This window comes from Chlorella variabilis (assembly GCF_000147415.1).
Source record: "Chlorella variabilis unplaced genomic scaffold CHLNCscaffold_21, whole genome shotgun sequence".
NCBI classification, from domain to species: Eukaryota; Viridiplantae; Chlorophyta; class Trebouxiophyceae; order Chlorellales; family Chlorellaceae; genus Chlorella; species Chlorella variabilis.
The window spans coordinates 473,052-499,844 of record NW_005435067.1 but is presented as its reverse complement, the minus strand read 5'-3'; the positions used below and the strand labels follow the sequence as shown (position 1 = coordinate 499,844).

Sequence of the window (26,793 nt, the reverse complement as noted above, 5' to 3'; positions counted from 1 at the left end):
CCAGGAGGGCAACGGCGACGGTGCGGCGGGGAGCCATGATCGGTGTGTTCGCGCGCGGTGAGCAGTGGGGTGCTGCAGGCAAGGAGGCAAATGTCGGTGAGCAATGGGGAGCAGCAGGCCTGGCGATGCTGCCAGGAGGAGCCGGTAGAGGTGGAGCAGCGGGCGCCGTGCCCACCTCGAGGCGGGAGGCGGCGCGGTTCGGGTGGCACTGCAATGGCAGATTAGAGCAGCAGGCAGGCGTTTGAGCTATACACAACATTGCGCCTGCGTAATGCGATACTGCTCTGGCAGAGCAGTGCAGCAGGCACCCCTGGCTCGAGTGATCGCACCTCGCTCGCAACCGAGGCGCGATCGCAAGCTCCAGAATGAGTGAGCAGAAGCGGGGCACGGTGATGAAGAGCCTCAACGCGTTTGGGGATAGGTCCGAGAGAGTTTTGTGGCGCGCCCTGTCAGCACGCCGCGCACGGCAGGACCTCAGAGATCCGCTCCACTTCCCTTCGGAGCAGGCCTCCTCTGACGTATTCGTGCATCTGACACCCAGGCAGCTGCTTGTGCGCGCAGCCGCTGCGCCAGGTAGTCGCGGGGCCCTCTCACGAGCCCTGCAGCACGCCTCTGCACCTGCCTTCGACCTCTGGCAACGTGCCAAAGTGGCCCCGCGCAACTACATGGCCTCCCCGCGGCCCCAGAGCTCCCGCGGGGCCGCCCCGCCGGCTGCCGCTGCCGAGGCGGGCTCAGGCTCAGCCACCACCAGCCTGGACGCAGAGCTGCGCTCTTTTTTGGAGGTGCTGCCTCGCCTTGTGGGCCGCAGTATTCCGGATACCAGTGTGGCACAGGCAATGTACACTTTCCAAGACCGTGTGTGCGAAGATCTGCAGGCGGCTGCCGCAGCGGTATCCCCGTGAGTGAGAGCTTGGAAGGAATGCTGATGGTGCTGATGCTGCTGGTCGTAGCCCTACTTTGAATTCAACCAGCTGCTCTCACACGGCCTGCTAGCTGCCGCAGGGAAACTTTGGGCCTTGCGGGAGAGCGGCTGGCAGCGGCGGGGGCGGCGCTGCTAGCCGCACGGCAGAGCGGCAGCCGTGGCGCCGGCGCCAGCCAGCCATCGCCTGAAGCGTGGTATCTGCAGTTGTATACTGCCTGTACAATCGGCAAAGTCTGCGGGATGCTGGCCGAAGCCAGCCTGGATATGCAGCCTTCAGCGCGCCTGGCTCACTGTCTGTCAATTGAGCAGCTGCTGCTTGGACCAGGGCGCATTCACGTGGCAGAGCATGCAGCGGACAGTCTGCCACAATATGCCCACTCAACCGCGGCGAGCATGCTGGTGACGCAGCTGGTCGCAATGGACATGCTGCTCACTAATGCAGACCAGCAGATAGCCAGCAGCTCCGGCCGCTTTGGGGCCCAGTTTGCACCTCCAGAGCTCTATGCTGACTGGCTGGAGGTGGCTGTTGGAGCGGCCAAGACCCTGCACCAGTCTCTGCAGCATGGGGGCGGGCGAGGTGCGGCTGAAGGAGCAGACACATTGCTGGCACCCTGCTTGGCCCATCAATTGACCAGCGGCCTTGCTGTTCGCTATGCAGACGAGAGGAATGCCTTGCCTGGGACCATGGTGGCACTTTCCTTAATCGTCGACCGCGTTTTGTGCAGTCCACGCTATGGGCAGCTCAGAGCCGCCATCAGGCAAAGGTGCAGTGTCCCTCACGGCATAGTTGGGCTGCTTGTGCCAACCCTCCACAAAATCGCAGTGCTTCTGCGGCTGCCGTCTGATCGGCGCCCGGCAGCGTATGGCGCTCTATGCCACTGGCGCAGCATTGGCGCCATGGCCAACATCTTGTCAGCCGCCGAGATGGCAGATGCGCTGGCGGCCCACATGCAGCCAGCACCAGCCGACAGCAGCAGGATGCTCAGCACCAGTGGGCAGCGCCTGCTTCAGACAGCGTGCCTCCTGGTGCGGCATGCACCATTGGAGCCAGCAAGTGCTGATGCATGGCTGCTCACCAACCTGATGCAGCTGCTGTCATGCGTGTGCAGCGCTGCTGGCCCCTCCCGCGGCGATCGGCAGCAGCACCAGCACCAGGGGGCGCAGCTCACAGAAATGGCACAGCAGCTGCTGCAAGCTGTGCCACGCCTGCGGCAGATGCTGCAGCTTGTGGCCGCGGATGAGGAGCAGCGTTTTGGGGGCGGCAAGGCTGTTGCCGTGTTCAGAGGATGGGAGCGGGCAATCGCTCTGTTGAGGCAGCTGATGCCTTTCTCGATTATTGTGCCAGCTTCTGCCAGCTCATCTGTCATCCGCACCTGGTCAGGCCTGCCAGCATGGTGCGGAGCAGGCACTGCAGCTTTCCAGTCCCTTCCTCTTGTCGCGGCGATAGCTCAGCAGCAGCGGGATGATGCAGACCTGCAGGGCGTGCTGCTTGGCCTTGCCGGCGAGCTGTTTGACTTCACAGACGCCTTTGGAGCAGCACCGTCACACTTTGGCGAACCCAGCCTGAGCTCTGGTGCCCTCCAGCTGACAGACATCGTGGTAGGCGAGGCTGAGGTGGCCCTGTGGGGTCTGCACACGGCAGCCTGCCGCTGTGTGCACTGGCAGGCAGCAGGGGACCATCCGCTGGCGCCCATGATGCAGCGGTGGGAGCCAGCCCTGCAGTCCGCCAGCATTGCCCTGCTTGAGGCTTGGCAGCTGGGTCAGCGCTTGCAGCCAGGCACCACAGAGCCAGCCAGGTGCGCAGCTGCATGCCCCTGCCTCTTGCAGCCTCGTTGCTCCGAACTCTACCTTGCAAGCTTGGGCCTGTGGCTGCAGGCACCTGGCTGCCATGGCTGCGGCCCACATGCAGATGCTGCAGGCTGTCATTTGCGATGCGGGACGTACAGATGAGCTGCTTGCCTCAGCTGCACAGCAGCTCAGCATCCACAGCGCCACAGTCGCCAGCAGCATCGGTGCGTGCGCCATCCTGTGCCCAGCAGCATTCAGCCCTCCCTTGAGGGAGCTGCTGAGCGAGATGGTGCGCGTCCCACGAGGATTGGTGAGGATGGGTGGATGCAGGTCGCCGAACCTCTTGGAAAACTGCTGAAGATGCCATGGCTTTGAATCACGCACCGTGTGCCCTTGGCTGCAGGTACCGTCTGCATATCGGCGCATGTACTGTGCCACAATGCTCATTTTTTGGCCATGCATCGCTCAGGTGGCAGCAGCGTCGCCGCGCCTGGCTTCGTGCTTCATTGCTGATACTGTGATGGAGGAAGTTCTGGAGCAGCTGATCCCAGCTACACTTGGCGGCTTGGACATGTTGGCGGTACGCTTGTCCGCCCGCAGCGAGCCTTGCCACTGCTGTACCAATTGTCAGGCTGCAGAGTGGGGACCAACAGAGGCCTTTGCTTTTTCCGTGGCTGCAGGTGCAGGGCTTCCAAGGTGTAGAGGTGCTCAACTTGCTGCTGTCTGCCTTCAGCGCCCTCTGCAGCGCAGCCGAAGGCATGGTGGCATCAGTGGACAGCGGGTCCGCCAGCCGCGCTGCCGCGCTGCAGCCTGAGGTGGCCTCACTGCAGTCCGCACTGGGCCGGTTCAACAGCCAGCTTTCCAATTCAACGACACCAGGGGCAGCAGCATTGGCGACTGTCAACGTATTGCGGTCCGATGCTCTGCCGCCCGCCCGCCAGCTGGCAGCCACCCTGCTGGAGCACTGGGCACGGCCTGAGCAGCAGCAGCAGGATGCGCTGCAGCTGGCGCAGGCGGCTGCTGCCCGCAGCTGCGCCTACCTGCGCTGCTCCAATGTGGGCGGCGAGGGCGGGCCTGCCGCGGGCCAGGGCGGCGGCAGCCAGCGCTGCGGCGCCTGCAGGGCAGTCTGGTACTGCAGCACCGCCTGCTCTCACGCCGATTGGCGGCAGGGCGGCCACCGGCGCGTGTGCAAGGCGCTGGGGGCGGCGCGGCAGCAGCAGAAGCAGCAGGCTGCGGCGGCGCAGCGGTCGGCAGGCTGAGCGCTGCCTGCCTGCCTACCAGCAACACCAGGGCAAGTAGAGGCCCCTCATTTTCACTGCTGTGCATGCTCTTTCACCCCTTTCCTCGTTGTTTTCATCCTCCGTTCATGCCCACTTCCTGTACAGACGCCAGGGTAATGCAACCGCTCCCGCCTGCTCTCCCGCCCTGATGAGGAGTGTGGGCCCCTGCATTGCTGCTGCTTCACCCCCCCGGGCGGCATGCAGCCTTACAGATGTGGACAGATGTCCCCGAGGGGAGGGGAGTCCCTTGCGCTGTGGCGCTGCGGTACAGGCGAGGCCAGCAGGACGAGCCCTCTCGCACATCCCCAGCCACCAATTCGGGTTGCAGCAGCCTCGCACCCGCCCAGCTGACACAGCAAGGCCGTGTAAGGTCAGCCTAGCCTGTCGCCGGTCGAGGCGTCCATGGGGCGCCAGCTTGGCGCCGACGAGGCCGCCTCCTCCCACCACCCACCCCCACTCTTGCGGGCGCTCTCGGAGCAGCTGGCTCATTACAAATTGATGCTGCGGCCGGACATCACTGCGTGTGAACTGGAGCAGCAGCAGCGCACAGGAGAGGCAGCATGGGCCGCCGCATGCGGCACAGGCGATGGGCGCCGCCGAGCGCCGCCGCCGCAAACCGCCCCATCTCACGGCCATCTGAAGTGCCGCTGTGGTGTAGGTCACAGGGCTGCGCGCCATGATCAGCTAGCGTCAGCGCGATATGCGGCTGCAACACAGCAGTGACATTGGCAAGGAATGGTGGCAGGCAGCGCATACACACATAGCACCTGCGCGCGCCTCTGCTGTCCTGCCTTCCACACCGCTCTGGACGCCATGCGTGCATGGGGCGGTCACAGGGGCGCCAGAGCCCGCCCCAACAAGCAGGGCGCCTCGCCCCTAAGTGTATGTGGAGCACCGCAGCCGCCAGCAGCAATGAAGCTGAGGAAGAACAGCACTGCACCGAGAAATGAAATGCAAGCCCGCACGGGAACCAGCTCAGGGGACCGACCAGCTAGGAGGGAGGCAGAGAGCAGTAGGCAGTTTTCTGTGTTTGGAGCGGCCAGCGCAGCGCCCGCCCACCCCCGGAGGAGCAGGAAATTGCCGGCGGAAGCGGCGCTGGGGGCGGGTGGCTGAGCGGGTGGGCGGGGCTGGCTGGCCGGGGGATGAATTTTGAAGGGAAGAAAGCAGAGGAAGATGTGCGGCCAGCGCAGAAGGGAGGCGGGCCGTGAATCGGGAAGGTTGGAAGGTAGGCTGTCGCTGCTGGCATCCCCGCAAATGAGGCGGCAGAGCGGGAGGGCGGTGTGAATGGGCTGGGCCGCCAGCCGGGGCGAGGGCAGAGGCAGGGCACAGGCAGAGGCCACCCAGAGGGGCGGGTTCGCGCGGCGGCGGGCAGCCCACAAAATGGGGTATGTGCTGAAGCATACGGGGTTCTGGAAGGGGTTGTCGTTTCGCTGATGTGCGCCGCCCTCTGCGAGGGCAGCGTTGGAGAAAAGGCTGGCTGGCCGGCGGCAGGCCAGGAACCATGCCAAAGGCAGCTTCTGCCACTGCTGCTGGTGCTGCAGGGCTGCTCCTGGGAGCTCACGCCTGCACAGAGGGAGCCGCCACGCGCGCGTCCAGCTGCAGTCCAGCTGTCTAGATGCCTTTCCTGACGGGCGTGAGCGCGGCGCCGTTCCTGCACGCCGCCATCACCCGCGCAAACTCCTCCACACGGAACGGCTTCCTGCGCCAGCCGGCGGCGGGGAGCAGGCAAGAAACGGCGGTCAGCTGCCGCAGAGTGCGCCACTTGCAGCACAGGACGAGCCGCAACCCCAACCCCAACCGCCGGACGCCCACCCAGCGGCCTCCCTCCTATACTCGGCCAGTTCCCTCCCACGCTTCGCCGCAAGGCAACACCAAGCCGCCAGCAGCACTGCACGCCCCCGTTCGGCCCCCAGCTGCCAGCGGCGGCGCGCGCCAGCCGACGGGCGCCCGCCCGCCACTCACGCCAGCCAGCCGTCGAATCCATTGGCGATGCAGTTGTCCCGCGTGTCCTCAAACGCGTCTGCAGTAACCGCGATGATCTTGGTCTTGTAGCGCGACCAGGTGCGGCGGATGTCGCGCACCGCCTCCATGCCACCCTGCGGGGGGTGGTGGAAGAGAGGGAGTGTGTGAGAGTGTGTGTGTGAGGGAGAGAGGGGGCGATCAGGGGCACGGCAGGGCAGCGGTTGAAGGGCAGCGAGCAGGGGCTGGGATGGTGCCGGGGGCAGGGGCAGGGGCAAGGCATGATGACACAGTGACGCAGCATCCGCCCTGCCAGGCCCAACCCCACACCCATACTCCGCATCTACACCCTCCCACCCACACCCAATCCCCACCTTCTTGGGCATGTGCAGGTCCATGAGTATGACGTCAAAGGCGTCGGGGCCGCCCGCCGCGTGCAGCGCCTCCACCGCCGCCTCCCCGTCCTCCGCAGTCACAACGTTGGTGCAGCCCATGCGCTTGAGGATGCCCAGGGCCACCTGCGGCCGGCGCAGGAAGGGAAAGAGGCAGGGGGACGTGGGCATGGCGTATTTGGGGGGAGACGTGTGTGTGTGTGTGTGTGTGTGTGTGTGTGTGGGGGGGTCTGTGAGGTGAGGCACGGCACGACGGGACGAAGCGCGAGCGTGCCGCCCTGCCTGGCTGCCCTGCTGCCCTGGGTGCTCCCCTGCTGCCGCAGAGCCTCCCTCCCTCCCTCCCACCCTCCCCACACGCGCACCTTCATGTTGATGGCGTTGTCTTCTGCCAGCAGCAGGCGCAGCGGGGTGGCGGCCGCCGCGGCCGCCGCCTCCAGGTGGCTGGAGCTGGGAGTGGCCCGCACCAGGGTGGCCCCCGCGCACCGCAGGTTGCTGCTGCTGCTGGCGCGGCTACCCAGAGAGGAGGCGTCGTCCCCGCTGGCTGGGTCCGACCCCACCAGCCCCAGCAGCACCGCAGGCGCCAGCGGGTCGGCGGCCGCGGCGGCGGCGGCCGGCGCGACGGCGCCGCCAGGCGGCGACGCCGGCGCCCCCGCCGGCAGCTGCTGTAGCGGCTCGGCGGCGCCGGGGGCCGGCGCCGGCCCCTCGCCGCCTTTCTCTGCCTCCAGCTGCATGCTGAGCACCTCCTCCAGAGCCAGGCGCAGCCTGCCCTGGCGCACGGGGCGCGTCACCACCACATATCCCAGCTGGCGCTGACCTGGTGCCTGCGCCTGCGCCAGCCGCTCCGCCAGCATGCGCGGCGGCTGTGCGGCCAGCCCGCCGCCAAGCACGTCTGCGGAGGAGTGGGGAAGAGATGGGTGTGGGTGGCAGCGAGTCAGGCAAGGGTGCAGGCAGCGGTGGCCGGGTGTTGACGCCCACTCCCAGCCAGGGAGCGCGCCGTGCAAGGCCTGTACCCAGCCAGGCAGCCAGGCAGGGCTGGCCAGCTGCCACATCCGCGCCGCGCACCCGGCAGGCCGCCCCCCTGGCTGAGCGCCGTGTAGGCCGGGGGCGGCAGCGAGGGCGGGCCCGGCTGGGCCGACACGCTGCCGCCGCCGTGGCCGCCCACGCTGCTGCCGTCGCCCGCCACACTGCTGTCCGCCCGATCCTCAGGCTCGTTCTGGCCTGGCCAGCCCGTGAACACCACCCTCTGCGGGAGGAGGCAGGCACGGGCAGGGCAGGGCTTAGCGGTGGGGCAGCGGTGGGGCAGCGTGATGAGGTGGCGGGGCGGGCACGGCGGGCACGCAGCAGGCGCGCTTCAGCCGGGTGGCGTGCGGCAGCAGGGCGCAGCCGCCAGCCTGCTCCTGGGCGGCCCCATCCCGCCCGCCACAAACACACAACCACCACCCAGCCGCCAGCATGCATCAGCCACTGCCATGCTGAACGCCGCCGCAATGCGTGTAGGCTGTATGAGCCTCGCCGGCTCTCCAAACCCGCTCTGTGAGTCGAGTCGGGTCAAGCCCAGCCCAGCCACCCCCTGCATGCTGCGCCTGCCGCGCACCTGTGCCTCGCTGGCGTGCGCGTGCGTCATGAGCGCGGCCAGCAGGTTCTGAAGCATCATGTCCATGATGACAACATCATAGGGGCCGGGCGCCTGCGGGTGCGGAGGTGGGTAGGAGGCAGCGCGGTGGGCAGGCAGGAGGGCGCACAGCAGGGAAACAAGTGGCGGGACGCAGCGGCAGCGAGGGAGCGGCAGCGGCCAGCAGGGTGAGGGACCCTGCCGCCTCCACCGGCGCTGCTGCCAGCTCCCCTCCGCAGCCTCTCCTTGCAGCGCCAGCCCCCGAGCACCCGCCACCCCACCCTACCTGGAACTCGTCATCTAGTGGCTGCCCAGCGTGGTCCAGCTGCAGGTGGCGGCGCCGCGCCGAGCGCCCGCCGCGCCGCCGCGCCGCCTCCGCCGCCGCCGCCGCCTCGCCGGCGCCGCCGCCCGGCGGGCTGTGCGGGCCGGCGGCGGCGCGCGGCGAGCCGTCCGCCGCCGCCATCCGCAGCCGCGCCACGCCTTGCGCCTCGCTGCCCACGGCGCACACGGCGCAGCCCCAGCGGCGCAGCGCCAGCGCCAGCACGTGCCGCACGATGGGGCAGGGCTCTACCAGCAGCACCCTCCTGCCAGACAGGTCATACAGGGTGCCAGACGCGGCGGGTCTCAGCGCCGCCATGGGCGTGCCGCCGCCGCTGCTCACGTCGGTGCTGGTGCGCGCGCTGCCGCCGCCGCTGCTGCCCACGCCGCACTCCAGGCTGCAGCGCCCGCTGCTGCAGGGCGTGCCCGTGGCGCCGACGCCGGCGCCCCGGCCAGCTGGCGCCAGCTCAGCGGGCAGCCGCACGCGGATGCACCACCGGAACAGCGACCCCTCCCCAGGCCCCGCAGACTCAGCCCACATGCGCCCCCCCATGGCCTCGCTGAGCCGCTGGCAGATAGCGAGGCCCAGGCCGCTGCCGCCGTGGCGCCGCGTGGGCGAGGAGTCCACCTGCAGGAGGGCACCCCAGGTGTGCCGCCAGGCAGGCGCAGCAGGCGGTCGGCGCGAGGCAGGGCGCTGTAAGGCGTGCGGGCATGCAGGAGGGTGCAGCACGGCCGGCAGGAGCGAGCTCCGGTGCAGCACAGCTGGCTGGCTGTCCCACGCGAGTAGGCGCAGCCCCAGCCCCAGCCCGCACCTGGGAGAAGGATTGGAACAGGCGGCCGATGTTCTCCTGGCCGATGCCGATCCCCGTGTCCCTCACGCCAAACTGGAGCAGCACGGTGCGCGGCGGCGGCGCGCCGCCGCCCTCGCCCTCAACCGCCGCCTGCTGCTGCTGGGCCTGCTGCGGTGCCTGCTGCTGCTGCGCCTGCTGCTGGGCATCCTGCGGCGCCTGCTGCGGCTGCGCCTGCTGCTGCGGCTGCTGCTGGGGCGGCGCCTGCGGCTGCTGCGCCTGCTGCCCGGCTGCCGTGGGCGCGGGCGCGGGCGACGCCGGGCAGCTGCCCTCCTCCTCCTCGGCCCATACCTCCAGCAGCACCTCCCCCCACTCTGTGAACTTGACACTGTTGCTGAGGATGTTGAGCAAGATCTGCTGCAGGCGCTGCGCGTCGCCTACCACCACCGCGGGGACTGCAGGGGAGGGCAGGAGGGCGGCGCCTGCTGTCATGCAACATTTTTCATCGTAGCCAGCTTTAGCGTAGCCAGCTTCAGCGTAGCAGGCTGCTCTCCTCCTCAAAACCCACCACACACACACCACATGACATCACACACCCACCCACGCATACACACAGCGTGCCAGCCGCCCCCCGCCTCACCCGAGGGGGCGATGTGGTAGGCGACATGCAGCCGCTTCTGAGCGGCGTGCAGCCCCGCAATCTCCACAGCCGCCTCTATCACCGTCTGCAGCCGGTACTCGGCGCAGCTCAGCACCTGGAAAGGGGGCAGCGCAGGCGGGGCAGGACACGTGCGTGTGGGCGTGGGAGCGCGTGCGGTCGCGTCGGTGGGGGAGGGCTGGCGCGGGTGCGGGCGACGGCTGGGGGCAAGCGGCGGGCAGGGGTGCCGGGCCACGCCTGTGTGTGTGGTGGGGGCGCACTTGCGAGACCTCCGGAGGCCGGCTGGCAGGCGGCTCCCAGGGAAAACCACCACCACAAAACACCACCACCACAAAACACCACCACCACCACCACCACAACAACAACAACAGACAACAGCACCAACCAACAAACTAAAACAGCACCAGACAACAAGAGGGTCCCCCCAGCAAGGCAGGCCCACCATCTTGTTGGCCTCGATCCTGGAAAAGTCCAGGATGTCGTTGATGAGCGTCAGCAGCGTCTCGCCGCTGCACCGGATCGTGTTGACCAGGTCCCACTGCGGGGTGGTTAAGTGGGGTGGGTGGGGGCGGGCGGGCAGGGCGCCGGCGGGTGAGGCGTGGGAGGGCCGTGCCAACCGGAGGGGGCGAGGCAGCCAGAGGAGCACACCCACACACCTCCCACAGATACACGCGCACCCTCTGCCCCTCCCCCTCTCCCACAAACACCCCGCCCCCCCAGCCCACCACTCTTACGCCCACACCCACGACAACGCAGCCACACCACCGCCGCACCTGCGCCGGGCTGAGCGGCGTGTCTGCCAGCAGCTGCCCCACTGCGATCATGCCGTTGAGCGGGGTGCGGATCTCGTGGGACATGCGGGCCAGGAACTGGGAGGAAAGAACGAGGAAGAAAGAACGCAGGAAGAAAGGAAGAAGGCAGGTGGCGAGTGAGGCTGGGAGATGGGGAAAAGCTCGGGCGGCGCGTCCGGCTGCCGGGCGGCTGAGCAGCGGCCCCGCAGTGCCGCACCCCGCCGGTCCCGATGCAGCCCACCCCTGCGCCACCCTGCCGCCCCTTGGCCCGTCTGCGCACCCTCTTCCCTTCTGCACACCCTCCCCGCCGACCAACCGACCTGCGACTTGGCTTCGGTGGCCGCCGCCGCCTGGAGCGCCTCGTGCTTGGCCGCCAGCTCAGCGCGCCGGTGCTGCACCAGCTCCGTGATGTCGCTCTGCACACAGCAGGGAGTCAGGGAGTCAGGGAGGGAGGGAGGGAGGCAGGCAGGCAGGCAGGGAGGGAGGGAGGGAGGGAGGGTGGGGAGGGAGGCGCGGAATGGGGAGGGGTCTTTCATCCCCGCGCCCAAGCCCCGCCGGTGCTGCTGCCACACTCCCCGCCCTCCTGCCGTCCCCGCACTCTCAGCCCGCCCCCGTCCCTGACCCCTGCCCAGCCAGCCCCACCTCCCCATCCCCTGCACCACCAGCCAAGCCCACCAGCCAGCCACCCGCCCTGCCAGCCCGCGCTGCCACCCGCGCTGCCAGCCCCACCTGCACCCCCACATAGTGCGTCAGCCTGCCGCCGGTGTCGTGTACTGGGTTGAGGGAGAGGTAGTTGATGAATGGGTCGCCATTGCGCTTGTAGTTCTGCAGGGGAGGACAGGAGGAGAGGGAGAAGCAGGAGGGGAGGTTGAGGAGGGTGCATCGGGCTGGCTTGCAGCTCTGTACTCGTTTTTCTTATTCGGGGGGACGTCCAGCAGCTTCCCGGCTGCTGGCCAGCCGCATGCCGCACCCAGCAGGGACAGCGGCAGCAGCGGCCTGGAGCCGTCAGAGGCATCCATGGCGGCAGCAGGGCCAGGGACCCGGCAGCAACGGCAGCCGGCAGCAGCGGCAGCGGCGGCAGCCGGCAGCAGCTGCAGCAGCAGCCGTGGCAGCGGTGCTAGCGGCAGCAGGCGCCTCACCATCAGCTGCACCACACAAGGCAGCCCCGCAGCGATCGACTCGCGCAGCGCCGCCACAACCTCCGGGTCGGTCCCCGCTCCGGCGGCGTTGGCGGTGGTGCCGGCCGGCGGGTTTTGCAGAAACCTATGGGCGCACAGGTGGCCAGGCGGGTTGGCGCAGGCAGGCAGCCAGGGGGGCAGGCGGGGAGTGGCAGTGAGGGAGAGCAGCGGCTTCCCAACCGCCGCGCTCTGCCTGGAGCCGCGCCCTCGGCGCGTCCGGCACGGTACTCCCCTCCCCTCCTTCTGCTGCCACTGCTGCACCCCGCTCAAGCGCCTGCCGCGCCTCGAGCGCGGCCTCCGCCGCCGCCGCCGCCTTTTTGTTCCCGGCTGTTGCAGCCGGGAACTTTGCAATCAAGCTCCTACAGGTGAATACGTGTATCTCCGCATTTGGCCACCGCCGCCGCCGCGCGCACCTGCAGTTGCGGCCCAGCACGGCGTGCCGCCCGTAGCCCGTCATGCGTGTGAAGCCCTCATTTGCATAGATGAGCGGCATGTCTGGCAGGGAGCAGTCGGCGATGACTATGCCCTCCTTCGCCGCATCCATGGCCCGCTCCTTGAGATACAGCAGCTCCAGGGCCGAGCGGCTGACTACGACGGTGTCCCCGGCGGAGGGAGGGGTGCCTGAGGACGGTGCGCGGGCCGCGGCGCAGGGCGTGCCCGCCGCCGGGGACGGCGGCTGCGCCGCGGCTGGGGCGCTTGCCGGCGCGGGGGCTGCCTGGGCCTGCTCGCTGGCAAAGGGGGACACGTCTGTGAGGGTGGCTGCGTCCAGGGAGCCCAGGCGGCAGGGGCTGAGGCGGCGCGGGGAGGAGCCGCCGCTGGAGCCGCTTCCGCCCAGCGCCCAGCTGTGCTGCAGGCGCAGGCGGGCCAGGTCGCTCTGCAGCAGCTTGGAGCGGTCCTGCTCCCGCTGCAGCGCCTGCTCCAGCTCGGCCACCCGCTCCTGGAGCGACTGCATGCGGCTCAGCTGCAAGGCATCAGGAGGGGAGGTGTTCGTGTGCGTGTGTGTGTGCATGTGTGCATGCGCATGTGTGTTTTCAAGAAGGGTGGCCCATCAGCAGGCGGACACAGGCGCCGGGGCCAGGCACATTGCAGCAGGCAGCCCAGCGGCCCATGCACTGCTCCTGTGGCGGGCGAAAAACATCCGACGGGCGGGCGGCGTGGTGCCTGCATCGTGCGCCTCCCGCGGCTGCCCCCCGCAGCAGCCTGCGGCCCAGGACCCACCTGCTGGATGCTCTCTGGCACGTACTGAAAGGTGGGCAGGGCCTGGGCGCCGCTGCCACGACTGCCCGCCAGCCTCGCTCCCGCCGGGTTGGGCGCACGAGGCGAGCCCGCCGCTTCCGCCGTCGACTTCATCCGGGACGCTTCCTCGGACCTTTCTAGCTCAGCATGTCCTTCTAGCTGCCCTCTGCGCTGCCAGGGAGTGCCAGGGGCTGGCGCTGGTGGCCGCTGCCAGGCTAACTTTGCCTATCCTGAAACTGCGGCCCTGCTCCCACCGCCCGCACTATCGTTTCAAAATTGTTGTCGGGATTCCCTGGATTGTAGACGCTGTCGTTGAAGGTCAATGCAACCCGCCGGTAATCGCGCCCGGTCTGGGAGGGCGAGGGGCTGGCTGAAAAGCAATCACGGGACTGCAGATGTGACATGCAATGAGGAGGACGCAATGTAGCTTGGTGCACGCCGCCATCATGCGGCCATGACCAAAGGCAGTGGCTGTGGGGCCCACAGCGGCCGAGCAAATTGCTGCAGCAAGTGCTCTCAGCATCGGCCCCCAAAACCATTGGGGACGGTGTAGCACGAAGGAGAAGGATGGCATGGGGGCCGCTGCACACACAGACAGGGCCCAGCCTTTGCGCCGCCGCCGCCGCCGCAGCGGCCCCTTCTCTCCTCGACGGCACGCCTTCCCTTGCTGTTTCACACTCCTTCCCCCGTGCCCAAAACAGCCCTGGGTCTCTCTTTCGCACTGTGTGTTACCAGCAAGCAGACGAGACAGTCAAGCACTCAGAGGGACGAGAGGTTGATGGGGGCAGTGAGAGACGCAAACAAACAGTGCTGGGGGAGGGACGAGCAAACGAAAGCGGAGTGGCAAACCAAGTACGCAAATGTGGGGCACATGTGCAGAGGGCGGCAACGTCGGGGGAAGCACCGCGCCGCCCACTCGCACGGCTGCGCCCTTTGGGAGGAACGAGGCGAGGGGAGAGGGGAAAGAAAAAGGGTCCCGCCCCATGTGATGGTTTTTGCACTCCAACTTGGGTCGGAATGGGGCACAAGGAACGGGGCCCAAAAGGTAGTATGGAAAAGGGGGGAAGCGAGAGGCCGGGCGGCTGCGCACTGCAAAAAAGGCTGCGGGGGCACGGGGCCGCGGCGGCGGGAGGAGAAAAAACTGCCGCGGCGCCGCGCCCCCGCAAGGCAGCCGCTCATCAGGAGAGGAGCGGCGGTGGGGAGGCCCCTCTCCCCCACGCCCGCTGCTCCCTGCCGCGGTGGGATCGCCCAAGCAAGCTGCTGAAAAGAGGGAAAGAAAGAACGCGATCAAAACATGCGCCGCGCGCGCTGGCGCGGCGGGCCAGGCGCAACAACCAAGCGCCGGCCGCCGCCGGCCGCGCCGCCGCAATGGGACGGGCGCCCCGGAGGCCAGCGCAGCGCGTCTGTGTGCCGCGACGAAATGAGGCGAGGCCGAGAAACGCCAGGCCCGCAGGCGGCAGGGAGGGGCACCCCCAGCCAAACCGCCACCCGGCTGCTTGTTCCCACACCCAACAAAGCCCCGTGGCCGCCGGGCAGCGGGCGCTCAGGCCACGCCAGCTGCCCGGCTGCTCTGCCGGGGCGCCGGCGGGCCGCTCTGCGAGGAGAGCCAGCCCCGGCGGCCAGCCAGCCAGCCCAGCCAGACCGCTCACTGCGGGGCGGCGGCGCTGGCGGCGCCTGCGGCCACCGGCACAAAGTTCTGCATGGGCTGCATGAGCGGGTAGGGCGCCATCATCATGCCGGGTGCCATCATCATGCCTGCAGCGGGAGGAAGGAAGGCAGGAGAAGCAGGTGTGAGCGTGTCAATGTGTGTGTGTGTGGATGGGGCAGGCGGCACAGGAGGGAGGCGGCTGGTAAGAGAAGTGTGGCGCGGCCAGGCGAGCCGGCAAGGACTGCAGGTTAGCGGCGCGACGCGGAGGCGGCGGCTGCGGCAGGGCACACGCCTGCCGCCGTCACCTGGGAAGGGCGAGGCCGCGGCGCCGCCCATGGGCGCGCCGCCGGGCTTGCAGCCGCCCGCCGCCACCTGGTGCTCGCCCGACTTCATCATGGCTGCCTGCTGGTACTGCTGGTACTGCTGCATCATGGCCGGGTTCATCATCGCCATCTGAGGGTGCCACATCATCATGCCGTGCCCGCCGGCCATGCCGGGCATGCCGCCCGCCGCGGCCGCGGCGGCGGCGGCCGCGGCGTCGTCGGCGGCACGCGCGGCGGCCGCCGCGGCGCCGCTGTCGACCGAGCCCTCGGGGCCAGCGGGCTCAGCAGAGGGCGGGCTGGGCTCGGCGGCCGCGGCGGCTGCTGCTGGCATGGCCATGGGCATGCCGTTCATCTGCAGGGGCGGCGGCAGGGCAGAGGGCGGGGCAGGCGGGCGAAGGAGCAGGCGGCGTCAGCGACAGGCGGCAGAAACGCGGGGCGAGAGAAAGCCCGTCTCTCTCAGGCAGCCTGCGCCCCTGGCAGCGGCGCCTATCTCGGCTGGGGCCCCGCCACACCCCTCCACACGCCACCACACATCCCCCCCACTCACACACATACCCTCCCTACACACACACACACACACCTGCATCATGGGGTTTGCGAAGAAAGCGCCCGGCGGCGCAAAGAAGGGGCCCATCTGCATGCCGCCGGCCATGGCCGCAGCCGCCTGCTTGTCGTCGCCCTGGGAGAGAGCAGCGGGGTAGAGGGAGGGGGCGCGGCGCGGGGGGTGAGCGCGCCGCGCAGCAGCCCGGGCCGCGCCGCAACCCAAGGGGTGCGCAGACAGGCAGGCAGGCGAGGGCGGCTGCCCTGGCAGGCAGGCACAAGAACGCAGGCAGGCAGGCAGGCCAGGCAGGCAGGCAGGCCAGGCGCAAGCCAGGTAGGCAGGCAGGCACAGGCAGGCAGGCGGGCAGGAGGCCTCCGCGGGGCGCACCATCTGGGTCATCCCCGCCATGCCTCCCATGAACATGGCTGGAGAGGCGCCGGCGCCGCCGCCCGCCCCCATGCCCACCATGCCCGGCGGCGGCATCATCATGTGCCCAAAGCCGGCCATGGGCATGCCAAACGGCATGGCCCCCATGGCCGCCGCCATGCCGCCGCCGCCCGCGAGCATGGCCGCCTCTGCCGCCGCCTCTGCCGCCGTCTTGAACTTCTTGGCGTCGGGGCCGGCGGCCGCGGCGGCCGCGGCGGCCGCCTTGGCCGCGCGCTTGCGCCCCGCGCGGCCGCCGCCGCCGCCGCCGCCGCCGGCGTCGTCGTCGCCGGCCGCCGCCGTCGCCACGCGGTTGGGCAGCTTGGGCGGGTCATGCGTGTCGCCGGGGCGCCAGCCGTAGATCCACTCAAAGGCGGGCTGCCTGCGGGAGAGGAAAGAGGGAGGCAGTGCTCGAGGGCGGGGAGGGGCCGAGGGGCCGAGCCCAGCAGCAGCGGCAGCCCGCGGCCGCAAAAAGAGGCGGCGGCGCGGGGCGAGGGCCGCGGCAGGGCGCGGGCCGGCAGGCGGTACAACATGCGGTACGGCAGGCGGTACCGCACCTCTTCTTCATGTAGATGCGCTCCAGCAGGCCCACAGAGCACAGGATGGAGCCAATGTCGTACAGCCGCCGCTCCACAGTGATCTGCACACACGCAGAGGGCGGCGGGGCGGCTGCTGGTTGAGTTTTGGACAAAACCGACAAGCGGAAAGTGGTGGGGCGAGGAGGGGGTGGGGCGGGCTGGATGGCTGTGTGCTGCCTTGGGGAGGCGCTGGCAAGGGAGGAGGGCAGCGGGAGGGTGCGGGCGGGGTGCCACGGCAGCCGCCTGCGCCCCGCCTGACCCCTGCCGCGGCAGCCGCCCCCTGCACAACCGCCAGCCCCGGGCGCCGGCTTGCACGCTGCCTGCCCACTGCTGTGTCTGCTGGCCCCTGCACCCTGCCGAACCGCCACACACACCCCTTGCGCGCGCCAGCTTGCCTGCGTCTGGCTGCGGTGCTTGGAAGGGTCGGCCACGCCGCCGGGGCCCACCAGCACGGCGGCGGCGGCGGTGAGCGCGATGGGCCCCCGCTGCTTCAGCAGCATGCGCACGAGGCGGCGCGACAGGACCCACAGCGAGTGGCTGTTGCCCTTGCCGCTCCCAATCTCCTCCCCGGCCTCGTTCACGATGATCAGCGTGGGGGCGCGGCGGATGCGGTCCTCCACAGGCACGCCTGTGGGGCGCCAGACGGTGGAAGAAAGCGAGGGTGGGGGCGTGGGGGCGGCAGCGCGGCCGCCGGGGGCCTGGCGGACGGCTGTTCGGCAGCCGCAGCGCAGCGCGGCGTGGCAAGGTCCCAGCAGCTGGCCGCCGAGGGCAGCCACGGCGTGGCAAGGCCTGCAGCAGCCAGGCAGCCAGGCAGCCTGCCAGCCAGCCCGCCCGCCAGCCATCCACCCAGCCAGGGCCCCCAGAGCGCCCACCCACCGTTGGTCTCGTCTTCTGCCAGCTGCTCCAGCAGGCCGGGCAGGTGGTCAAAGCCCACCCACTCATACATCAGCTTCCCCACGCGCCGCATCACCTGCAGGGGGGGGCGGCCGGGGGCGGCGGCGGCGGCTCGGGCGGCGCCACGGCAGGCGGCGCAGCAGGCGGACCAGGCTGCGCGCGGCGACACGCGGCCGTCGAACAAGTGTTCACTGCTCTGGTTTCGGGTGCTGCAAGGCTGGTTCATAAACCTTTAGGTTCAGAAACCTTCAGATTTATAAACCTTTAGGTTCATCAACCTTTCAGGCCCGTAAAGGCATCATCCTTTTCATACAGGTTATGAACAGGTTATGAAGGTTCAGGTTATGAAAACCACCAGGTTCACAACCCCCAGCGCACCTCGATCGACTCGAACACGTTGATGACGTCGTACAGGCGGCGGCGCGGCACCCCCAGCGCCTCTGCCACGTCGTTCAGCATCAGCATGTTGGCAGAGCCGTCGGCCTGCGGTGCGGGAGGCGGTGTGTGCGGGAGGCGGTGTGTGTGTGTGTGTGTGTGTGGCATGGGGAAGCGTCGGCGGCAGCCTCCAGCCCGCAGGTGTGCACTCTTCTCAAGATGCTCCAGCACCAGCGCCAGCACCGGCACCGGCACCTCCCACGCGCGAGGAAGCCGCGGCGGCCCCCCAAAGCTGAGAACGCCGGAGAACTGGCTGGCGGGCGCCAGAGCCCCGGCCGCGCCGCCCGCCAGCCAGCCAGCCGCGGGCGGCCTCGGGCCTTGCCTGCAGGTGGCCGAACTGCTGCTGGAATCGCTCGCACAGCAGCGTCAGCTCGCTCTTCTGCGGCACCACCGTGGTGGGGGTGCGCGCGCCGCCGGCTGCGGGGAGGCAAGCGGGCGTGGGGAGGCGGGGCACGGCGGTGGGCCGCCTGGGGGCGCACGCAGCTGGCAGCAGGCAGGCAGGCAGGCAGGCACGCTCCTCCAGGCCCAAGCTGCCAGCTGTGGTGCTTCCAGGCACGAGGCCCAGCTGGGTGTGCCCTATGGCCTGCAGGGACGGCCCCATGGAATGCCAGCGCTGCGCTGCGCTGTGGGAAGGCACTCACCCGCGGCCTTGGCGGTGCGCTTGCTGCCGGGCTCGAACTCGTCGTCTGAGCCAGAGCCCAGCAGCTCAGAGGCGCGGTAGGCCGGGGTGCGGCCGCGGCGGGTGGAGCGCCGCACGGCGCCGCCGCCGCGCCGACCCTTGCCGCGCGCGCGCCGCTGCTGCTCCTCCTCGCTCTCCTCCTCGCCCTCGCCCTCCTCCTCCTCCTCGTCCTCGCCGGCCGCGGCGCCGTTGGCGGCCGCCGAGGCGCCTCGCTCGAGCGCGCGGCGGCGCGCGGCGGCGGCCACGCCGCCGCCGCCGGCGCCGCCGTTGGCGCGGTCGCGCCCGCTGCTGCCCGCGGAGCCGCCGCCGTCGCTGTCGGACTTGGAGCCCATGCCTAGCAGCAGCGCGGCGGCGGTGTTGTCATCGTGCTCGTCGCCCTTGACCCCGCCGCCGGCCTTGGCGGCGCCCGCCGGGGCCCTGGGGTCGCCGCCAGCGGCGCCGCCGCCGTTGGCCGGGTGGGGCCCCGGCGCAGCCTTGCCCGCCGCCGGCTGCTCCAGCTCCTGCTGCTGCTTCTTGCCGCCGCCCGGCGCAGGCTGCTCCTGCTGGCTGTCGCTGTCCGCTTGCGGCACCGGCATCAACGCTGGCTGGGGAGGCGGCAGCAGCGGCACTGGCATGCCACGCTACCTGCGGCGCTGCAGGGGTCAAGGGCGGCGGGCCGGGGGCGAGTGAGCGAGCCGGCCGCGTGCAGCAGGCAGCCCAGAGCAGGGCGAGGGCGGGGGGCGCCGGCAGGCGGTCCCCAAGGCGCCGGCGGGGAGCGGCATGCGCCCTCCCTGGCCCCCCTGCCAGGGAGATCACCTGACGACCGGGTGCTGGGGAGGTTGATGGGGCGGGTGCGCGTTGCCGCGGCAGCAAGCCTGCAGCAGGCGGAGGCAGGCGCCAAGAGGGTGAGGTCGGGTGTCAGGGGGAGTGCCGGGCGTTGGGGGCGTCTGCCGCCCCAATGCTGGACTGCCCGCTGTCAGGTGGCCCTCCTGAGCGGGGTGGGGGCCGGTTGGGGCGCTCTGGCGCCAGGCGCAGGGCAGCTGGGCAGGGCGCCGATGCGCTGCGGCGTCATGGCGGCACAGCGTGCCTGCCCAGCGCCCCTGCCAGCGGCTCAGCGGCACTCACGGCGCCGCACCGGCGCGGGTTCACCACTGTTTGGTAGCAGGCGCGTCAATTCGAACGCAGGGGGCTCAACACGCCCTGCTCCCGGCTGCAAAAGCATCATCCTCGCTGCACTTGCCTGTCTGCGGGTGCAGCGACGGCTTCGGCGCTCCTCCGTGATCGAGCCACTGCCGAGCGCCCTTCCAGCAAGCCTCAGGCTCCTCCGCGCGTCCAGAAACAACAGAATGGTGCAATTGCAGACTAGAGAGTGGCGCTGGGCTCCTCGCCTGCCCCCCTGTAAGTTGGCGCGGAGGTCACTGCGCCCTGCCAAGAGCGCCAAGACCCAGGGAGCTCGGCGGCAAAACGTGAGCGCTGCCCTGCCTCCTCCCAGAAACTCGCCGCACCGGCGCGCAATCGCAGGGCCGCACCTGGTGGGCCGGCTTGGAGCCTGCGGCGCTGTCCAGGTTGGTCGCCGCCGCCCCCGCCACCCCGCCGGGACACGCCGCCGGCTTCCCCAGGACTACAGCGGATGCCAGTATACCCACTCCCTCCTCCCACAAGTCCTGCAGACCAGCGGGAGCCGCCTGTCGCTGGCCCAAACAGCTAGGCACGCATTGCTGCCCCCAAACTGTCCACCCCTCTTGCTGCCTGCCGCCACGATGATGCGCTCGCCGCGCCGCCACGCCAATAAGCGGCTATTACATCCCAGGCTGCAGTGCGCAACGTAAAGTGGGCAGGCGGCTGGCACGGCAGCGGATGTTGGCCAATTGCATGCATGTGTTGGCGCGGCGACACAGCCGCGCAGCCCGGCGGTGGCCCCAAGGGAAAACAGTAGCAGTCTTGAATGATATGAATCGGGGCCGGGGCGAGGCGAGGCGAGGCTCACAAGCGGCGGCCTCGGTTGCAAGCTATATCCACACGTTACGGTACTAGGTACAGGCCCGCCGCGCTATATTCCGGGGGGTGGCGATTCGTTTCACAGGCGGCACTCACTATGGCGCCCGGGGGCGCTCTGTGCACTCGGTCAGCGGGGGGCCGCCGGGGCCGCAGCCAACCAGCTGCTGAGCCCACCCCGGGCCGCCGTGCCGGGCGGCAGGCGGCTATCAGGGGGCGGGAGTGGGGTGTTGCCGCGTCACGAGGAGGGCGCCGCCTCGGCCACAAGCACCTGCGGGAGGAAGGCAGGCGCGCGCGGGGCGCAGCGCGGTCAAAAAGACCAGCGAACAGGCGAGGAGGCAGCGGCGGCGGGGAGGCAGGCAGCGGCGGGCCGCCGTCCTCACCCCCAGGCGTTGTCCCTGCCGCTCTGCTGCCCAAGCCCGCTCCCCCCTCATCTCGCGGCACACACATCCAGCCCACCCTGCGCCGCCGGCCCACCAGCCCCACCAGCCGCCCCTCCCTCCTCCCTCAGCAGCCACTCGCCCAGCAGCCTCCCCTCCCTCCCTCCCTCACCGAGCGGTTCTTGGCATCAAACTCCAGCTTGCTGGCGCAGCAGGGGCACACCACCGTGTTCTTGTCGCGGCTGCCCGCCACCGTCAGGATGTCCCCAAAGTAGGAGGACAGGTTGGGCTCGCCGCAGTTGGGGCAGTTGGCCTGCGGGGCAGCGCACGCGCGGCAGGAAGGAGCGGGGGTGCCGGGGCCGCGTCAGGGTCGTGCCGGGGGGTGCGGGCACGGTGGGGGGGAGCGGCCGGCTCGCGTGGCGGCAGCGCCCCGAGCGCGGCTGCGCTCCTGAGCATTGCCCCGCACAAACCCGCGCAGCGGCCTGCGCCCACGCGGCGGCCCTCTTCCCGCCCCGGCTCGCGGCAGCCGCACGCGACGAGCAGCGCCCCACGCAGCGCCCCACCCGCCGCCCCCGACGTGCAGCCCCAGCCCAGCGGGAGCGCGGATGAGGTGCTGAGAGCCGCCGACGACAGCAGCAGCCCACCTTGAGGATCACGGCATCCTTGAACATGAAGCTGCTGACCGCGTTGGCCAGAACATACACGGTGGGCACCACCAGGCCGCCCCACACAACGATGCCCACGGTGCCGGGCAGGTGCAGCAGGTTGGCGCCCGTCAGCAGGTCCGCGCCCAGCAGCAGGCCCGCAATCTGCGGGAAAGATGGGGGGGTGGGGGGTGGGGACACAGCAGCGGGGCAGGCAGGCAGGCAGGTGGGGGGAGGGTGAGCGATAGAAAGTGCGCAAGGCGGCGTGAAGAAAGGAAGAGGCGCGGCGCTCGGCTCCCGGGGCGCAGAACGCGGCGCCGGCCCGGCCCTGTGGGCCCGCACGCCGGCCGGCCAGCCGGCGGCAGCGTCGTCGCACCACGAGCGGCGGCGGCACGGCAAGCGCGGCCATCTTGAGCCAGTCCGCCTGCGCCTGCGCCAGCTTCTGGCCGCGCGGCGTGTCGGGCTTGCCCAGCGTGCAGGAGGGGCCCTCGCGGGGCAGCGCAAACACCGAGGCGCCGGCCAGCGAGGCCTTGAGGGCCTCGTACTGCTCGTCGCTCATGATCGGCTTGCCCTTCTTGAACGCCAGCTTGGCCTCCAGCAGCCGCTTCTCCTCCTTGCTGCAGGCAGGGGAGGGGCCGTGGAGAGGGCGGCACAGCAGGGGAGTCGGCGGGCAGGGCGAGAGGGTACCGCCGGGTGGCCTGGGCCGGGACCGGCGGCCCCAGGGAGGCGGGGCAGAGGCAGAGGAAGAACCAGCTGCCTGCTGCCTGGGATGCGGCCGCGGGCAGGCCACCGCGCTGCCGCCTGCGCTGCCCGCTGCTGCTGCGGCAGCGGCTGCTGCCCCGCCTGCTGCCCCTTCACACCGCCTCATGTGGCAGCAGCGCGCAGCAGGCGCCGCGTGCAGAGGCTTGTGCTCCGCCGGCCGGGCGGCGGCACTCACGTGAGCACCACCACCTTGCTGCCCTCCCACTGCAGCTCCTGCTTCAGGTTGTCAAACTCAGTATCAGACAGCACCGGCTTCTCGTCGTAATAGAAGGCCTGCAGGCGCAATAGAGAAAACAAGGAAATTGTTCTGAGTATCGAAGGTCGCGGCGGCGGGGAGGCGGGCAGCGCGTCGTGCGGCGGGCGAGGGGGGAGGCCGGGCGGCATGGCGAGTTGTGGTATGCTGTGTGCCGCCGCGAGGCCGTGCCGGGAGGAGCACGGCGCGGGCTGCTGCTGCCGGGACCGGGCCGCCAGCTGCCGAGAGCAGGCGCGCAAGCCCAGCACGCATGCAAGGCTGCACATGCATGCATGCAAGGCGGGGGGCGGGCGGTGGAGGCGCACCGCCATGGCCTCGAGGAACAGCTGCTCCTTCTCAGCGGTGGTGAGCTCGTGGTCGGGCCGCCTGCCATCCTTGTCCAGGCTGCAGTACTCGCCGATGTTCTCATCCACCTCTGCAGCACCCACAGGGCACGCGGGCGGTGAGGGAGGCGGGCTTGGGGCGCGACGGGAGGCCGGCAGCGGCGGGGCGCGCGTGCAGGGTGTTGGCGCGGCGGCGGCGGCGGCGCGGCGGGGGTGCAGCAGCAGCCCGGCAGGGGCGGGGAGGCGCAGCCCAGGGCTGGTTTGCAGCATGAGGATGTGCGGGTGGGGCGGGCGGGGCGGGCAGAGGCAGCAGGGCCCATCCAGGTGCGTGGGTAGGTTCTGGCGCGCCATGGGGCTCAACGGCTGCACCGACCCAGGAACCCCGCTCACCGCTTGCCGCAGGGGCGGACTTCTCAGCATAGACGCGCACAGCGCGCCTGGCGCTGCGGGGCGTCCTGGCGGGCCTGGCTGCCGCCCGAACGGCGAGCTGGGCGGTCGGCTGCAGAGTAAGCTGCATTGTGACACTGTATACACCTAAAATGGATACTGGCAGGGCCGCAGGAGCCGGGTTCTGCTGCCTCCTGCTGTGCCACGCCGATCTCCTGCTCTTCGAAATCGTGCAGGTGGATTCTCACGATTCAGGGTTGCGCCCATTGGGCAGTCAAAGCAACTGATGCCTTTCATAAACTCGGCAGCCCGCCTGCTGCTCGCCTGCCGCTCGGTCAACCATGCATGCGGCGCAATTGCATGCCGCCGCCCCCCAACCTGACTGCCTGCAGGCAGCCCCAGCCTGTGCTCTATATGGGAGCATGCACTCCATTCAGCTCAGCTCCTTCCAAGGCCTGGTGCCTGGTCAATGACAGGCCCGCATGCACGTCGCAGCTGAGCGGGCGGGGGTGCATGAATTACAGCGCTACGGGCAGGGTGGGCTTGGTGGCACGCTGAATGAGTCCAGGACAGCAGCAAGGAAAATCAAGGGGCAGAGCAGGGGCCCACATGTATGAATTGTTAAAAATAAAATTACAGAGGAACAAAATGCGCAGACGGGCATCAGAGTGGGGAGGAACAAAATGCGGTTCTTGGGGACAGCTCAGACGACGCGGGTGTTGAAGGAGCAGCAGGCGGGGCACTTGTGGTAAACAAAATGGAAGGGGGCCTCCCCCGTCTGCCCACAGTCGTTGCACAGGATGGCCTGCCGCCGGCTGGCGTACTCGGGAGGAAGCCGCTCTGCGGCAGCGGCGGCGGGGATGCAGCAGAACGGCGGGTGGGCGGGCGAGCGAGGCGCACCGCAGGAGCGCACGCGGCAGGCTCCACGCAGCGAGGTCGTGCGAGCAGGCTTTCCCCGTGCGTTTTCGAACGAATCATCTAAAGTTATAATAGCAGCCCCAGCACCACCAACCCCACTCCCCAGCAAATCAACGCACCCCCAGCAGCCCCCCCGGGGCTCACCCGCCGCCAGCAGCGAGTCTATCATCTTCCAGTACACGCTCATGTCCCCCAGGCTCTTAAAGCACACGGGGCAGGTGTAGGCGTAGCGGGTGTAGGCGGCAAAGCAGTGGGAGTGCATGAAGTGGCCGCAGGGGGACTCCTGGTGGGGGCAGCAGGCGGGCGGGGGAGGTGGGCCGAGGTTGGGGGCAGGCAGCGAACACACCAGCCCCGGCAACTGGTGCCCGGCACGCGCTCGCCGCCTTCCAGGGCTCGACCAACAGGCCCTCCCGCCTCCTCCCCTCTCTCTTTTCTCTCTCTCTCTCCCCATCTCTATCACACACACACACACACACACACACACAGGCACAGCCCCCCATACACACAGGCACACACCTTGACGGGGTGCTTGGACTCAAACAGGCGGTCGTTGCAGACGGGGCAGTTGCCGCCCAGGCTCTGCTCCACGCACCGGTGCTTGTTGAACAGCTCCAGCGACATGCAGGCGTTGCAGGCCATGCAGTGGAAGGAGTCCACGCCCAGGCCGCGCCCCTGCAGGGCAGGCGGGAGGAACAGGTGTGTGTGAAGGGGATGTGAAGAGGAGGAGCGAGGGCGCATGGTGCTGGTGGTGTGTGTGTAAGCGGCCTGCTACATAGGCGGCGGCACCCGCACAGGTGCCTCGTCAAAACCGCCAGCCCCTTTCACAGACGGATGCACACATGCGCAGCATGCCAGCACATCGCCACACCCCGCGCCGCCGTGCACGCCGCGCGCAGGTTCCGCGGCACTTTCCACGCACCCGCCCCGCCCGCCGCCACACACACCCCGCCCACCTGGCGGCAGAAGTTGCAGAAGGGGCAGTGGTAGATGGAGCGCCCCGGCTGGTCGTCAAAGAGGTGGCAGATGGCGCAGTAGTAGCGGGCCATGGAGGCGCCGCAGGCGGAGCAGGAGGCTGCGGGGGTGGGGGGCATGGGAGAGGAGGGAACAGGGTGGGTGATGCAGGGCCGGCGCAGGAGCAGGAGGCTGCGCGTGGGGGGCATGGGAGAGGGGTAGACAGGGAGGGCGACGCGAGGGACAGATGTGGGGGCCAGAAGGGGGTGCAGGAGGGAGGGAGGAGGGCACGAATGGAGGAGAGGCACACATGCAGAAGCTCGAGCCCAGCACGGCTAAGGAAGCGGTGCAGCCGGGCAGCCGCGCAGCCCCCTCCTCACCCGCCACCGGCTGCCGCGTGGCGCACTCCAGGCAGACCATCTCTGACACGGCGTAGCGATCCACCTGCGGCGGCAGAGGGGTGCGGGCAGGGCTGGGCTGGGCTGGTAAGGGCAGGGCACAGCGCAGGGCAGAGTGCAGCCGGCCAGCGCACGAGCAGCCAGGGCTGGGCTGGGCTGGGTTGCAGGGCAGACTGCACCCGGCCAGGGCATGTTGCCAGTTGCAGCAGCAGGGCGGGGGCGAGCCGGCCGCAAAGGGCCTCGACTCGACCCCACCCCTCCTGCCGCACCAGCCTGGCTGCAGTTTGCCTCGACCCGCCCCACACCCTTCCAGCCGCCGCTGCCACCGTGAGCTTGCCTGGTGGTCTGAGGCCTCATCGTGGCACAGGCGGCACACGTGCGGCGTGTCGCAGCAGGGCGCCACCAGCATGCAGCGGCGGCGGTAGTGCTTGCAGCCCAGCACGCCGCCGCCGACGTCGTGGTACCGCGGCACCGCCGGCTGGCGGCGGGACGCCGCGGGCTGCGCCGCGGCCGAGGCGGCCGCCGCGGAGGCCGCCGGCGAGCCCCCCGGTCGCGCCTGCTGCGCCTGCTGCTGCTCTGGCATGGGTGCCGCGTCGCCGCGCTGCGCCTGCTGCGCCTGCTGCGCGGCCACGGCGGCGGCGACGACGCCCGCGCCGCCCGGCGCCGCCAGCCGCATGCCATCCCTCACGCCCGCCGCCGCCAGCGCGGTGGGCGTGGCGGCGCAGCTGCTGCCGCCGCTGCCCACGCTGCCCATGCGGCGCTGCTGGGAAACGATATAATGAGAAGCCATGATGTTCTGGCGCAGGTACGCCTTGCGCTGCGGGCAGGCGGAGCGGGGCAGGCGGGCAGGCAGGTAAACCACGGGTGGCGCACACACAGGGTCAGCCACACAGGGTGAGTCGTGCGCGGCATCCTGGCGCGACCAGGCCACGCGCTGCAGGGCCGGGGGCGCCGACGAGCGGCACGCCCAACACGGCCTCTCCACACACACACACACACACACACACACACGGAATCACAACACACGCCCGCACACAGTTCCAGGTGCGCACTGTACTCGGCACTCGCCCATACACCCAGGCACAGCACCCACACGCCCCACACGCCATGCCCTGCTGCAGTCCATGCCACACACACACACACACACACCAGGGAGCACAACACACCAGGAAGCACCCCCCCTCCCCCCCACCTGCGGCTCCAGGTGCGGGTCGTTGGACACGCGCCGTATCGCCGCCTCCAGCTGCTTCTGGTTCATACGGAAAATGTCCTCCCAGCCGGGCCTGCGGGGTGGGGTGAGGGTGGGTGGTGTGTGTGGGTGGGTGGGCGGGTGGGGGGTGCTGGGGCGCTTCTGGAGACT

General features: G+C 69.9%; 5 protein-coding genes across 5 annotated transcripts in view; 1 reads left to right on the top strand and 4 right to left on the bottom strand.

Moving 5' to 3' along the window:
• Nucleotides 1-1,315: 1,315 nt before the first annotated feature.
• Nucleotides 1,316-3,969, top strand: CHLNCDRAFT_138631 (hypothetical protein; the record flags this gene model as incomplete). Its single annotated transcript, XM_005844711.1, has 8 exons — nt 1,316-1,499; nt 1,746-1,948; nt 2,138-2,197; nt 2,375-2,544; nt 2,798-2,999; nt 3,180-3,290; nt 3,391-3,525; nt 3,652-3,969. The coding sequence occupies 8 exons, from the start codon at nt 1,316-1,318 to the stop codon at nt 3,967-3,969; spliced, it is 1,383 nt and encodes a 460-aa protein (XP_005844773.1).
• Nucleotides 3,970-11,234: 7,265 nt separating this feature from the next.
• On the bottom strand, nt 11,235-12,209 carry CHLNCDRAFT_14999 (hypothetical protein; the record flags this gene model as incomplete). Its single annotated transcript, XM_005844639.1, has 3 exons — nt 11,235-11,333; nt 11,648-11,771; nt 12,100-12,209. Coding segments are annotated over 3 exons (333 nt in total), but the record flags the coding sequence as incomplete, so codon positions are not given.
• A 2,358-nt stretch (nt 12,210-14,567) lies between these two features.
• CHLNCDRAFT_138629 (hypothetical protein) lies at nt 14,568-19,018 on the bottom strand (the record flags this gene model as incomplete). The annotated part of the gene is made up of 11 exons (XM_005844638.1): nt 14,568-14,677; nt 14,876-15,245; nt 15,474-15,572; nt 15,822-16,239; nt 16,415-16,497; nt 16,810-17,063; nt 17,312-17,405; nt 17,708-17,812; nt 17,936-18,017; nt 18,103-18,181; nt 18,406-19,018. 11 exons carry the CDS (start codon nt 19,016-19,018, stop codon nt 14,568-14,570), a joined length of 2,307 nt encoding a protein of 768 aa, XP_005844700.1.
• A 1,191-nt stretch (nt 19,019-20,209) lies between these two features.
• CHLNCDRAFT_59756 (hypothetical protein) lies at nt 20,210-23,311 on the bottom strand. The gene is made up of 7 exons (XM_005844637.1): nt 23,170-23,311; nt 22,762-22,871; nt 22,379-22,476; nt 21,818-22,058; nt 21,442-21,606; nt 20,970-21,110; nt 20,210-20,688 (listed from the first exon to the last, which is right to left on the bottom strand). The coding sequence occupies exons 1-7, from the start codon at nt 23,294-23,296 to the stop codon at nt 20,656-20,658; spliced, it is 915 nt and encodes a 304-aa protein (XP_005844699.1). The 5' UTR covers nt 23,297-23,311; the 3' UTR covers nt 20,210-20,655.
• Nucleotides 23,312-23,869: 558 nt separating this feature from the next.
• The window catches only part of CHLNCDRAFT_138627 (hypothetical protein), a gene marked incomplete at both ends in the record, with an annotated part of 10,310 nt that continues 7,386 nt past the window's right edge, over nt 23,870-26,793 (bottom strand). The window contains 7 exons of the mRNA XM_005844636.1: nt 23,870-24,006; nt 24,229-24,367; nt 24,601-24,756; nt 25,038-25,156; nt 25,416-25,479; nt 25,810-26,250; nt 26,626-26,716. Coding sequence (XP_005844698.1) covers nt 23,870-24,006; nt 24,229-24,367; nt 24,601-24,756; nt 25,038-25,156; nt 25,416-25,479; nt 25,810-26,250; nt 26,626-26,716 — 1,147 coding nt within the window. The remainder of the gene's footprint in view (nt 24,007-24,228; nt 24,368-24,600; nt 24,757-25,037; nt 25,157-25,415; nt 25,480-25,809; nt 26,251-26,625; nt 26,717-26,793) is intronic.